Source organism: Trachemys scripta, chromosome 11 (assembly GCF_013100865.1).
Source record: "Trachemys scripta elegans isolate TJP31775 chromosome 11, CAS_Tse_1.0, whole genome shotgun sequence".
Classification (NCBI taxonomy): Eukaryota; Metazoa; Chordata; order Testudines; family Emydidae; genus Trachemys; species Trachemys scripta.
Window position 1 is genome coordinate 17,628,692 of NC_048308.1, and position 13,972 is coordinate 17,642,663.

The window sequence follows — 13,972 nt, forward strand, 5'->3', positions numbered from 1 at the left end:
GGTGCGGCAGGAACCCTCTGGCTTGAAGTGATTTATAGGTTGGTTCAGTGGCTTTCAGCACTGCCACTATAAAAATTGTTCCAATGCTGCTGAAAATTTTCCTGGATCTCTGTATCTGATTTCCTGAATCAGGTAGCTGGGCATGTATATGCAATCATTTGTTCTGGCTGTTGTATACACCCATGTAGAACATAACATTTTAAATTACTGAAATGCCTTGCGTGTATCAGTCCTTTTAGCAGTATATTAGAGCCAAGTCTTCTCGTGCAGGTGGGCTACGGGACGTGTCATTGCAACTGACATCAACTATCTCTGAAATGGGTGGCTCAAACCATCCTTCTTTAGTTATCAAATGGTTGGGGGAGGACTTCTTCTGATTCAGCTATATCCTGCAAAGCTCTTAAAGACTACGGGGAAAGTGGATGGTTCTCCCCTTTTTAAATAAAATTTGAAATCAACCTCTGAGCTTGCTGCTCATTGCATTTAAGACTAGCATGCCCACCACAGAGTTTGCTACAGTGGAGGGGAGGAAAACTTTCTATAACCCATATTAACATCCAATAAAATGTCAGAAAGCAAGCACAAATCATTGCAGTAAAACAACTGAACTTTTATGAACTAAAAGTGATTTAACAGGGTTGCTGTTGTAGAGGCTTTTGCCTCTAATTTTTTTGGGCAGGAAGATTGAGCTGCCTTGTAACTGATGACTTTGAAACTTTCTGTGTGTTTCACAGTGTGGGATTATGACCCTATATAAGGGGACCTGTGCTGTACTGAATTCCAGGTTCATCTGGAGAGGCAAAACTCTTTCAAATATTTAGTTTTAAAATGCATTTGTAATTATTAAATCTGCATTAGATGCAGGGTTTTGTTAATGAAATGAGACCCAGCATTGTTTTAGCAAAAGCTTTGCACATCACAACCTATTAGTTAAATAGAGATGGAGGGGTAGTGTTAACTAGATATATTTCCCTTTGTCCTGCTAATCCAATGTTAACAGTATTCCAGAATCAGCACAATTATGGGCACTATTCTTATTATAAATCAATAGGTTAGAGATGGAAAAGACTTACTGGATCATTCAGTCCATAAGACTGCCAGTGCTAAAAGGTGCATCAGATATTAAACTGATAACAGACCCAGACTAGGCACTAGCCTGTTGAGTATCAGAGGGGTAGCCGTGTTAGTCTGAATCTGTAAAAAGTCTGGTCCTGAAGTTTTTTTGCTGTAAGATGGCTACCTTTACATCTGCTATTGTGTGGCCAGGGAGGTTGAAGTGTTCTCCTACAGGTTTTTGTATATTGCCGTTCCTGATATCTGACTTGTGTCCATTTATTCTCTTGCGTAGTGACTGTCCAGTTTGGCCAATGTACATAGCAGAGGGGCATTTCTGGCATATGATGGCATATATAACATTGGTGGACGTGCAGGTGAATGAGCCAGTGATGTTGTAGCTGATCTGGTTAGGTCCTGTGATGGTTTGCTGGTGTAGATATGTGGGCAGAGTTGGCATTGAGGTTTGTTGCATGGGTTGGTTCCTGAGTTAGAGTTGTTATGATGCGGTGTGTGGTTGCTGCTGCTTAAGGTTGGCAGGTTGTCTGTGGGCGAGGACTGGCCTGCCTCCCAAGGTCTGTGAAAGTGAGGGATCATTGTCCAGGATGGGTTGTAGATCAAGCAAAAAAACTTCAGGACCAGACTCCAAAGAGAAACTGCTGAGCTCCAGTTCATTTGCAAATTTGACACCATCAGATCAGGATTAAACAAAGACTGTGAATGGCTATCCAACTACAGAAGCAGTTACTCCTCCCTTGGTGTTCACACCTCAACTGCTAGCAGAGCACCTCACCCTCCCTGATTGAACTAACCTCGTTATCTCCATACTGATTTATACCTGCCTCTGGAGATTTCCATTACTTGCATCTGAAGAAGTGAGGTTCTTACCCACGAAAGCTTATGCTCCCAATACTTCTGTTAGTCTTAAAGGTGCCACAGGACCCTCTGTTACTTTTTAGCCTGTTGAGGTTTTTTTAATACATCAAAGCATCACTTTGTGAAGAAATCCTGATGTTTGTACTTGACAATGCAAAATTTTGCTTGTCTTGGCACCTTCAGAATATTTTATTACATATTCTCTGTCTATTAATTTTGCTATATTCTGAGGAAACTTCAGGGAAAATTTCATCACTGTACTAAACAAACAGTTCAGAAATTAAAGTACAGGTGTGCAAAGTAAAGGCAGTGCAAGTAGTATTCCTGACACTTTCCATTATAAGACCTTGTTTTCAATTTCAGTCAGAAAAATGAGTCCCTATGTTTCTCAAACTGGACACTCTGACACTTTTGACAATTCTGGCCTTAATTTCTGTTACTTTGTGTGTAAAATGGGAAGGATAATACCACAGAGGTGTTGTGAAGATAAATTCATGAATGCTTGTAAAGCACTAAGATACAACAATGATAAGACCATAGAAAAGTCCACGAGTAAATAAATAATTGTGTATTCAGTGCAGGGTTTGGATGGCGTGCAGTAAATAATGCATGTGGTCATGCATTAAATGGCGAGGATAAAAAAATATTAAATAGTTAACCATTCAGTGAGCACCAAACATTCTGTGTGCTGAATAAGGCAAGGTTCCTGTGGGGGGAAAAAATACTATAAGATTGTATAAATAAAGACAGGAAGTGCCAACATTTTGATAAAACTTCTGAATTCTTGACTTTGCAACCTTAATATTCTTTTAAAGTAGGGTTTTGTTGTTGTTGATGTAATATAATATATACACTTGCATACAGATGAATTAAATTTTGCTCCAGTTGCGTTTCTTTAACTGACCCGTTGATCTGGACTGCTTAGAGAAATTTAAAATCATATATACTTTCTATTATTGAAAGTCAAGTATTTTTTCATCGCATACATTGCAAGTACTTACAATGAACTGGATGTAACAGCAATATCATTTCACAGAAGAGTTGCAGTCTATTGCTGTTTTAATTAAAACCATTCTGCTGATGGAAAGTTCATTCTCTGGTGTTTAATGTATTTGTAATGCATCTGTTTGGGCTCCCTTGCTAGAGATATCTTTCATTATAACCCACTTATCTAAGTTTAATTATAAATTTCTAAATGTAAACCTTTATTAAGTTTCCAGAATGCACTCTGAAACCGACTTTCATGATGGAAAACAGGAAAATTTTGGGGTTTATATGTTTCTCCCAATTAGGTCAATATAATTTCAGAAGCATTTCAGTGGCAATGCAACAATGGCCTTTACTGTCTGTACGTTAAGCATTATTTTGTGTAATCCTTCAGTTTCCTCCATAGTTGCAGAACAAGAAGCAGGCATTATTGAATTTACAGATATAATTTAGAAATAATAAAGGTAGCGAAAACTTCTATAGTGGCTTTTTTTTCAGCAGCTAAACATCTGTTCTTAAAAAGGAGTCATTGATGTTATAAAATGGAAAAAGAACCAAACACTGTAGTTTGTATTGGGCCTTGTCTACATTGGAGTGACAAGCTACTGATATAGCTGCCTCGCTGTAATTGCATGGATGCAAACCCTAGGATAGACATAGTGCACCGGTATGATTTTACTCTGGGTAATACTCCAGAGTAGACTGACTTAGACTGTATATCCCTAATTGTTTGCAAAAGTTCTCTTCCAGATGCAGATATATTATTAGCACTGTGTGTTCTTTTAAGAATATTTCCACCCTCACAATTATTGTAGCAAACTGCATTAAGTATTCTGCAGTTTAATGTTCTGATTCATATAAATAACCAATTAAGAAGGCGACATTTAGAAGTAATTGCCAACTAATGTTGTAGATCTATAAATCTAGCACTTTTACACAGTGCATTTTAATCCATGGATCTCAAAGTGCTTCACAAAGGAGAGTAAATATCCTTAACTGCATTGTACAAATGGAAAAGGGGAGGCACAAAGGTCCAGACTGCCATTCTTACCCTTGCTGAGTAGTTCTGTTGAAGTCAGGGGGACTACTAGTTCTTTACTCCACAAGTGGCAGAATCTGGCCCTGAGTGACTTGTCTTAGGTCACATAGGAAGTCTGTGCAAAGCTGAGAATAGAATCTAGGTCACTGCACTTCAACCACAAGACTATCTTCCTTTAAAATATGTCAGCAGTGGAAGAATTGATGAAGGGTGTGTGTGTGTGTGTGTGTGTGTGTGTGTGTGTGTGTGTGTGTGTGTATAAATCATATGGGAATAAAACCTGTTTCTGGTTTAGCTTGGTATTTTCTCATGATATTAAAAAGTGTGTGTGTGTGCATGTACACATGTACACATGCACACAAAACAATAGCTAATAGTGAAGGCCCAGATCATGGCTCTGTGGACGTGGCTGTATAGAGCTTACTTGGGGCTGATTGTAAATTCACGGTCTAGCTCATTATTTTTTCTTTAGTTTTTCTGTAAATCTCAATGTTTGTAAAATTTAGAATAACTTTACCTGAAGACCTTTGATCCATTGATTACCACAGGTTATCTGTGGCACATGTAAAGGGTGGTTTGACAGGCATCATTTCAAGCTATGATCTGCTGATGAGGAATCAAATAGGATTAGTCTTTGGATAATACCTTTTGCAGAAGGCAGGGCAGAGTTTAGTAGTACAGGGTGTTAACATTTCAGAAAGGTCAAGATAAGTAAGAATCTATAAAGCTTAGGATAAATAAGTGATGAGTTTCTGCCCTGCGTTTCAGGCAAACTGTTATTACTGTTTTTAATTTTGTTTTTTCTGCCAAGAGAATTGAATAATCATTAAAGTGTTTTGTGCTGGACAATTACCAAATGATTTTCAGGTCAGATATGAGACATGCAAGTGCTTTTTCTATCGTGGTTAAAATTGTGCTGGTTTATTTTAGTTGCATAATGTTTTTTAAATGTAATAGTTTTAGCAGCTCTCTTCATAAGTCTTCTCATTGCAAAGAAAAATACTAGGGCAAATTCGACCGTGGCTGAAGTGGGCACAACTCCTACTGAATTCAAAGGGAATTTTATTTCCTTATGACAAGGGTGAATTAAGTTCTTTGACTTGGGTTTTCAGACTTCAGCCAGTTCATTTTCAGGTTGAGTAACAAATATTGCACAAATTCATACAGAACAGGGCTAGATTTATGACTTCAGAAGCCACTGCAAGGAGTGTGAAGGGGTACTGCACTAGTGGTAGTGATCTCAGTTATTTTCTCTTTGGGGTACATGCAGAAACATCAATTACTACACTATTGTAACAGAGTGCATTCAGTGTGTATTTCCTCCAGTGTTGGTCACTAATGGCTGGCTGCTGTTGAGAGCAGGAAGAGGCATAGCCTTGGTTACCCAGCAGTGCCAGATACCTGCTGCTTTAGCAGTGTCTAGCACTGCTGGGACTCTGGTTCTTGTGCTCTGGGAGTGCAAGCACTAGCATTCTGGTTACCTGAGTGGGACTGGGCAGCAAGTTTCATTACAGCCTCTCCATCTTGCTATCCATCCATGCAGGGAAAGCCAGAGTCTGGTTGGCAACGTTCACCAATTTCTCACTAGAAAATCCAGGAGTCTAATAACTAAATGAGAATTTTTAATATACAAAGAGAGCAGAGTCCCTTGATGTGCTCTACAGCTGCTCACCTCTAAAGGGACTGTGGTAGTTTTGTGGTACTTGGTGGCTTCTGCAGCCTGCATTCTGTTGCGTAAATTTTCATTTTTTATCTGAGGTGGGTGGGTAGGAAAGAATTAAAAAAACAAATAAACAAACTTCCTACTAGTTAGCCATCTTTACTGTAATGTTTTTTAAATACATGCTCACTAATAAGATGGCAGTGGCATTTATGATAATACATCTGTTACAATGCAATTTCCATTTGTGGAAGGTATTTCAAAGAAAATGGATTTTGAACCTTTACTTTCACATGTGCATGTAAACAATTTTATTCACATTCTGATTGATCTTTAATATCGGCTCAAAATATAATGTAAACATTGTGGGGCTGATCCTTCAAACATACGAGTGTAGCCCTGGGACAAGTCCTGATTTTAATGTCATGAGAAATGTACCGATTTGGGTATTTGCAGGATTGGGCTCTATGCCACTGTTGTCACAGTGTGAAAATACAGGATGGGTAGGGTACTCAGAAATAGGGATGTCATAAAAGACATTGAATAAGCTGGAAAAATCAAGGGAATATTTAATGTGATGCCCCTATCCTGCAAGCATTATGCACGTGTAACTTTAAACATGTAAATAGTCAACTGAAATCAGTAGGACGACTTATGCATGTGCTTACATTTTAAGCACAAGTGTTTGTAGGATTAATGCATAAGTAGTGTTGGGGCACAAGATTATTTTAGGTAAAGAGTTTGTCTTGGATAACCATGGACTATATAAATCATTGTTACCTCTCCTAATGGGCCACTTTTTAAATTTGGGAGTAAGTGGAGAGAGAAACCTATAAGTGACCAGAAAAGCAAATACAGTAAAAGAATTTTGGGGGAGAGAAAAATGTATATATTTGAATTGTGATTTGAAGCTTAATTTTCTCATCTGGGGGAAAAAACAATACATAATTATAAGGAAAATACATCATGAACATGAAGTGCAGATCAGAGTTAATAGTTTGAATAATCTGTAAATTATTTTTTAAAATGTTAACTACAGATTTCCTCCCCTCCGTATTTGCAATTCACAGTTAACTATGCCTTCACATTTGGAAGTTTGAGATATTCAGTAACTAAATTTGATGTGAAATCTTGGTGGCCTTCATAATGTAATTTATTCATGCTGCTGTGGATGGCATATGTTGCCTGTGTGGTAACTTTTTATCATATCTGCACAGAACTGCTGTGTTTCAAATTGGGTTATACAAACTGAGATATAGGGACAAATTCAGATTTCACTTGCCTTGGTGTAAATCAGTGAGCTTAGTGGAGTTACATTGGTGTAGGCGAGATGGGAATCAGGTTCAGGGTCTTTAATTTATTCCTGTGGGTTTTTTTTTTCCAGACTTAATGTAATCTCTGTACTCCTCAGACAACAGCAGGCTGTTATTTTTGTAGTCTTTCTCAAGGAACTAACAGATGCCAAGCCTCCTGACTAGGGCAGGAGTGTCCTACCCTTGGGGAGTTACTGCTACCCACTAACCCTTCCAATTCTGAGCTGGAGAAAGTATGTTCAAAAGGCAGCTGACGAGTGCTACCCGAGCTTTGGTTTAAAAAAACAAAAACTAAAAAACCACAACTGGCAGTGAGTGTTGTCTGAGGTTTCCTTGGATTTGTGGATTAGGGTCTTTAGTGAAATATCTTCTAGTGGAAAGATAAAGTCCCTATCCTGGCCTTATTCAGCTCCACAATGTGGAGTGCTGGCTGGGTCCCAGGTGTACAGAGCCCAGTTTGCACCTACAGAGGTCTCATGAGGGTCAGCAGCAGAGTGGCTGCACAGGGCATGATCCTGCAAAATGCTGAGCACTCTGGCCCTGATCCAGTAAAGCACTTTAGCGCGTACTTAAATTTAAGTTTCTGAACAGTCCCTTTGCATTCAGAGAGATGTCTTACATTCTTGAACTTAAGCACATGCTTAAGTCCCTTGTAGGATTGGAACCTGTGACAGGATCCCTGGGGTGCAGCCTGGGACTGTGGGGCCGCTGTGCCCCCTGAACTCTCTCCAGCCTGGGCTGTCTCTCACAATGCCTTGCTAGTGACCAGCAGCAAACCCCTTCTGGTGCTGTGATCACTCAGCACAACTGCATGTGGAGACCCAACACCCAGCTAGATTACATGAATGCTCCCAGAGCTACTCATGAATCACACAGAGAAAGGCACCAGAGCCAAATCCTCCCAGCACTGTACCTCAGGAATATACCGTCTTGCACCGCTCAAGATGAGCAATGCAGATTTATTAATTGGTTCACCATTTCATCAGTGAAAAGTGGACATACACCAGCCTTTGCAAACCTAAGCACATTTGCCACACACTTTAGGCAAACTCACCGGTAAAGATAAACAGTAAAAGGTTATTGACTACAAAATATTTTAAGTGATAGGCAAAAGTCAGATGCACTTTTTCCCAGCAGCTTCCGCCCATAACTGCTCTCGCTGTCTCACCAGCGTGGGGGAAAACATCCCCCTCTCTGTCAGTTGGGTCATTTGAGTTCTCACAAACCACCACCTGGCAATTTCATGGTCTAAACTTCTCTGTTATCACAAGCATTGGAGCTGCATCTTGATTTAAAGAGACAGTTACTTTCCAAAACCTCTTCAGAAATAGCATCCTGAAAAACTGGGACCTGGGTTGAGGTACCCTTCGCCACTCCTTTCTCTGTCCCTGAGAAATCAGCTGTGTGACTGCTCCCCTCCAAGAGGCCAGTTACACAGTTCCTTCTCAAAACCTGGGTCACAGGCTGATTGCCTGGGTGCACGGTTGCTGACCCAGCCATTCGGACCTGGGCATCCTCTCCAAGTGACCAATAAGGAGACATTACTGTGCTTCCATCATTTTTCCCCCAGTTTCCTTCTCTGCCCCTCCCCTCCCAAGATGCATTTCTCTTTGCTCCCTAGGAAGGTCTCCATTCCTTGTTCATCTGCAAAACCCAGCTAACAACTGGGATACTTTCCTTCATCACTGACAACACCTCTCCTGCCCCTGCTCCTGAGGGCATGTTGCCTTCTGCTGGAAAGGAGCTAGTCTCAGCCCCTCCCATATTTGGAAGCACCCTGTTTCCCTGTGTTACTGAGTTAAAGGAATCCTCACCCACCTCAGTGGTTTCTGAGATTCCCTCCCCTTTCTCTGGGCTCTCCTCTGGGACACATTTCTCTATGCCCCCTAGAGCGGGGTCTGTCTCTGGTTCATCTGCAACTTGCTGGTAGCTAACAGCCTGGATAGTTCTCTCCCTGGCAGGCCTTACACCCCCTTCCCTTCCTGATGTGGTGTTGCCGCAGTGCAGGAGTTGGTCTCAATCACCCTCCCACCTGGAAACACATGGCTTTCCCCTGCTGCAGAAGAATTAAGGAGACTCTCTTATTCTCTCAGCAGTTCCTGAGACCTTACCCTTTCCCTCAGGAGTCCCAGCATAAAACTCCCTTCTGCTGCAAGCAAATACTTTAACCTGAGCTACACGGAAAAAATCATTACCAAGAAGCAGGTCAACTAGGATGTGTTCCATTACCCCCACGGTCAAAACACTTTCCAAGCCTTCCCACACCACCTCGATTTTTAGCTAGTGGTATGAGGAATCTGCTTTTGCTCACCTCCACAATCTCTGCCATTTGTCCAGGCAATATGCTGGCCTCTGGGACCACACTCTGCTTAACCAGTGAGATCTGGGGTCCTGTATCCCTCTGCCCCAAGCATTCCTTGCCGTTAATTTGGACAGCCTTAACATGCTCCATATCTGGTTCTGCAGAGGCTAATCTCCTATCTACCAACTGATTCCGGGGGACAACTAATGAAATAACAGGGACAGGAGTGCGGTCCAAGGGTCAAAAGAAGGGAGCCTGACGGTTGTTGATGGGTTGATTGACACCCCACCCGGGTGCTGGCTATTTTCCTTGCTGTTGCTTCTGGAGCTAATATGTGGCCGAATCCCCAATTTACAGTATGTTTTAGTGACAACAATACAACCTAATTCTCAGAACTTCATATGGGTTAATGATATACATATATGGACAGAGAAATGACTTTCAGCAGATCGTAACCTTTCCCCTGATACCTTAAAAGGCATGCTTCACAATTATATATAAATGAGGAATATGGGGGTTACAGGGTGCTCCCCCAAGGTACAGAATGTCACAGAACTAATGTTGCTAAACCCTGCCAATTCCCCCCCCATCCCAGGACATCTGTCATACATAGTATCAGTCTTGGTGGTTGTGATGCTGGGAATGACCTTAGGGGAAGCGGTGCCACTTGATATTTGTTGTGGAGTGAGGAGGATTAGTCCAGATGAGTGATAGTCGCGTAGAGTTAATTACAGGATGGCCTAGTGTTAGAGCTGGCCAAAAATTTTCCTGTGGAACAGAACTTCACCAGATAATGCTGGTTTGCCAAACCCAAAATGTTTCACAAGAACAGTTTGGGTTTGAACTCTAGTCTAATCACAGGCAAGTTTATGTTGGAAAGCTGCCTAGTGAGCTCAGGGTCTCTTGCAGCTTCCAGGGTCTGTGGCTTTGGGGCAGCTCCATGGCGCAGAACTCCAGGACCAGGAATCCAACATTCACTGCTCTGAGACAACCCTGCTGTGCCAGGGATTCTAGGCTCACTGCCTCAGAGCTGGGAGCCTGAAAGTCCTGGGAACCCCAGCTCTAACCAACACTTGGCTCAGCAGCGGGGAGCCTGGAAACCCAGAGAGCCCCACCTCTCACGTTTGGTTTCTTATCTCTCCCCTCCCCCCGCCCCCATTGCAAGTTTCAGCCAAAAAGAAATTCAGTTTTCATTCTGAAATGGAACAAAAACTTTTTTGGAGCTTCCACTGGCATGGAATTGAGGGGGGTGTGTGTGTGTCACTCTCTCTCCTGAAGTCATCTCATTTGCAATGCACTGGATCCACATCCTTCTTCCAAAGAGTAGGGTGCAGAGCCCCTATGCCTCACTTCTATACCAGGCCCGGTTGGCTTCTTGGGCTTGATTAGCCCAGTGCAAACTTGCTTACAAGGCCACTTATGGTCCTTTGTTTGACCCTGTAAGCTTTAGGATTTAGCTCTAGACAAGGGACTAGGATTTGCTTTTTTCCCTTCAATTCAGGGTGCAGTGTTTGTTCTTGAACTTGAAAGTCTAGGTCCTAATGTTAATCCCCAAACACTGGGAAAAGTCCATGAATGCAAGCGTCTTACATTGCCTGCATTACTTTGCCTGCGTAAAAGCTCCATTTGATATCTTTACAGGTTTTGCAATGCAGCTAAAATATGAAAATGAATTAAGCTAAACAGATACAACACTGTATCCTCCACAGCAGTTAGTCAATATCTGATTAACTATAATTACATGAGTTTATCATGATAGAAACTGTTTGAGTAATTTCAATAAAACTCCAAATTAAAAGATTTAGTGTATATCCACTATCCACTATTTTCAGGTTTATCTTTGACTTCTTATCAAGAACCATACTGTGTATTATGTATTGTAATAATGCTGCTTTTTCATAAGGCTGGAAATGTAATGGAATTTCAGAACTAAACTTCTAATATCTGATAACTTTAATGAAAGGCACCAAATGATGCCAATAACATAAACGATAACAATAACATGTTGCAGAAGAATCTTATCACTCTGCTTCCCCTGTCCCAGCGGTAAAACGTTGACATATGAAATGTGGGACTAATGACCAGTTACAAATGTAGGAATTCAGGAAATATAAATGCAAAAGCTAATCTTGTAGGAGAAATACATGTAGTATTAAACTCTAACGTTCGCTTTCACATCAAAATTCAGTTCTTAGAGTTAAAAAATGGCATTAGAACTATCATCTACATACAGTATGCAGAGCTGAACTGGCAATCCAAATCTTGTGTCTCAGTGCCCTTAGCTTCATGGAAATTGGGATTCATATCCAGAGCTGAACGTTGCAGCTTGAATCTGTCTCCATCCATGGTTTGTTTAACTATAAAACACCAGATATCTTGATGACGGGCATGTTAAAGATAAATAGATTGAGGAGAGAAAAAAGTGTTGCATAAGGTTCTCACATGACATATTATGGTGAAAGCCTTGAATTTTAGAGCTGTGACACTAGCAGATTGCATTTTAGGAACTCACTAAGGGTTTTGGTAACGGCCACCATTTTGGCTGACACCTAGAATTGAACCAGGGGCCTCCTGAGCTAAAAGTACGTATCTTTACATGTACCATCTCTAAAGTACCCATGTAACAGACTCTGCGCCACAGAAAGGGATGTGCAACGTGTACTGAGTAGCACTGACCCTGAGTGCTCTGCTTTATTACTATGTATTTTTAGCAAACTAATTTTGCCTTTTCTTTCAAATCTAGGACTGGAGAAGACGAGAGACTGAATTATGTTTCTGAGGGATCTCTGGGTTTCTGCTCATTGGGCATGGCAGGGCATGAGGAATATCTTGCTTTTACTTGCGCTCTCAATGTTACAAACAACTGATTTGGAAGCCAGGAAAGATCATCAATTTGTCTGGAAAACAGGTAGGAATCAACATATTCTTATTTATTCATTTTCTAGTTCCTATGATTTAAGAAGTCTGTTACTTATTCCTACTCTGACTTAGCACTATAAGAAATTCCCAAAGAAAAATGTCCTAATAGTGTTTTCATGTAGCTTTATTTATTTGTGTGTGTGTGTGTGTGTGTGTGCGCGCGTGTGTGTGTGTATACACAAATATTTCCCCCTCTACTTTAGTTTATTCCATCTTTTTGTTCACTGAAATGCTGTACCCTACAGTGACACTTGGTATAGTCTGGATTTTCATAATGCTATCACTTGAACAGAGGCAGCTAATAGAGTTTTGGAGGGTATAGCCTGGACTTTGTCCTGGGAGGCAGTGGCACTTAGTGAGTGGTGCTTTTGCTCCATCTGTGGGCTCTCTGTGAACAGGCTGCATAGCTGGGCCATGAGGCCTTGGGTAAGCAGTTGAGACATATCTGTCTGTTGGTGCCTTGGTAAAGGCCATGAGGCTCGGAGCTTTGATCAGATCCAGTGTTTGAAGTCTTTGAGTGGTTCATTGTTTCCTGCCGGTGGTGGATGGAGCTGTGCTAAACAGGGAGACTTGATATAAAAAGCATCTTGCTGGGTGAATTTTAGAGCCACAAACAGGGGCCGCTAATAGAGTTGCGGAGGTAGTTGAGAGCAGGAGTGTGAAAAGCTTTGCTTCCAGGTTCGGCTCCTACATGCAGTTTCAAGATGGCCAGCAATGGAACTATGGGTGTCCTGCAATGGATGTGCCTTGTTTCCTTTCCTGCCTGAAGCCAGAAGGGACTTACTACATATGAAGTGAAAGCTGGTGCTGGAGAAACTTCTTGGATTGGACAGGCAAATAGAGACACTAAATGAGAACCAGAGAAGTTGAGGAGTTCCTAGACAGCCCAGTTCAGGAAACATCCAGTACACAGGTTCAAGGAAGAAAGAAGCTGGCCACCAAGGAGTTGGGGAGACAGGAAGTCAGAAAGGAGGCCTGGCCATTCATAACTATCAGAGGCAAGAGGTCACATCTGCAATTGTCACAATTGGAGACAGAGGAGGGTGGGTGGACTGTGGCTACTAGAGAGAAGAGGACCAGGAGGAATTCCATACAGCTAAAAGCTTCAAGTCAGAGGTCTCCAACCTTTTTACACACAAGCTCACTTTTTGAATTTAAGATCAACCCAGGATCACACCCTGCCCCTTCCCCAGGGCCCCGCCCCACTCACTTCATTCCACCCTCCCTTCGTCGCTCACTCTCCTCCACCCTCACTCACTTTTACCGGGCTGAGGCAGGGAGTTGGTGTTTGGGAAGGGGTGTAGGCTCTGGGTTGGAGCCGAGGAGTGTGGGAGAGGGCTTCAGACTGAGCCTGGGGCAGGGGGTTGGGGTGCAGGAGTGAGGGGGTGCAAGCTCTGGGAGAAAGTTTGGGTGCAGGGGTCAGATGGTCACACTGCACCTAATCTCACAGAAGCCAGTGGACATTTCATGAATTTCACGTTTTATTAATTTCATTTGTTGTTTATGGATCCAGAATCCTTCAGGGATTGTCCCTAATCAGTGTAACATTCTCAACTATGGGGTGTGCATTGGCTGAGCCTCAGGCATGGGGTTGGGGTGAAGGAGTGAGGGGTACAAGCTCTGGAAGGGAGTTTGGTGCAGGAGGGGGCTCAGAGCTGGTGCAGAGTGTTGGGGTGCAGGTGGGGGGGTGGGCTCTGAGAGGGAGTTTGGGTGAAGGAGGGGGCTCGGGCTGGAGCAGGGGGTTGGGAAGTGTGTAGGAGGTGTAAGGTGTAGGCCCCGGCTGGGAGGCGCTTACTGCAGACGGCTCCTGGACGATGGCGCAG

The 13,972-nt window shown here is 42.3% G+C and overlaps 1 protein-coding gene across 2 annotated transcripts in view; it reads left to right on the plus strand.

The window, feature by feature from the left end:
- THSD7B (thrombospondin type 1 domain containing 7B) overlaps nt 1-13,972 on the plus strand; it is a 491,576-nt gene that overhangs the window by 69,376 nt on the left and 408,228 nt on the right. For both annotated transcript variants that reach the window (XM_034786451.1, XM_034786452.1), the window contains exon 2: nt 11,974-12,138. In XM_034786451.1, the coding sequence (XP_034642342.1) occupies nt 12,000-12,138 (139 nt within the window). In that variant the 5' untranslated portion in view covers nt 11,974-11,999. The remainder of the gene's footprint in view (nt 1-11,973; nt 12,139-13,972) is intronic.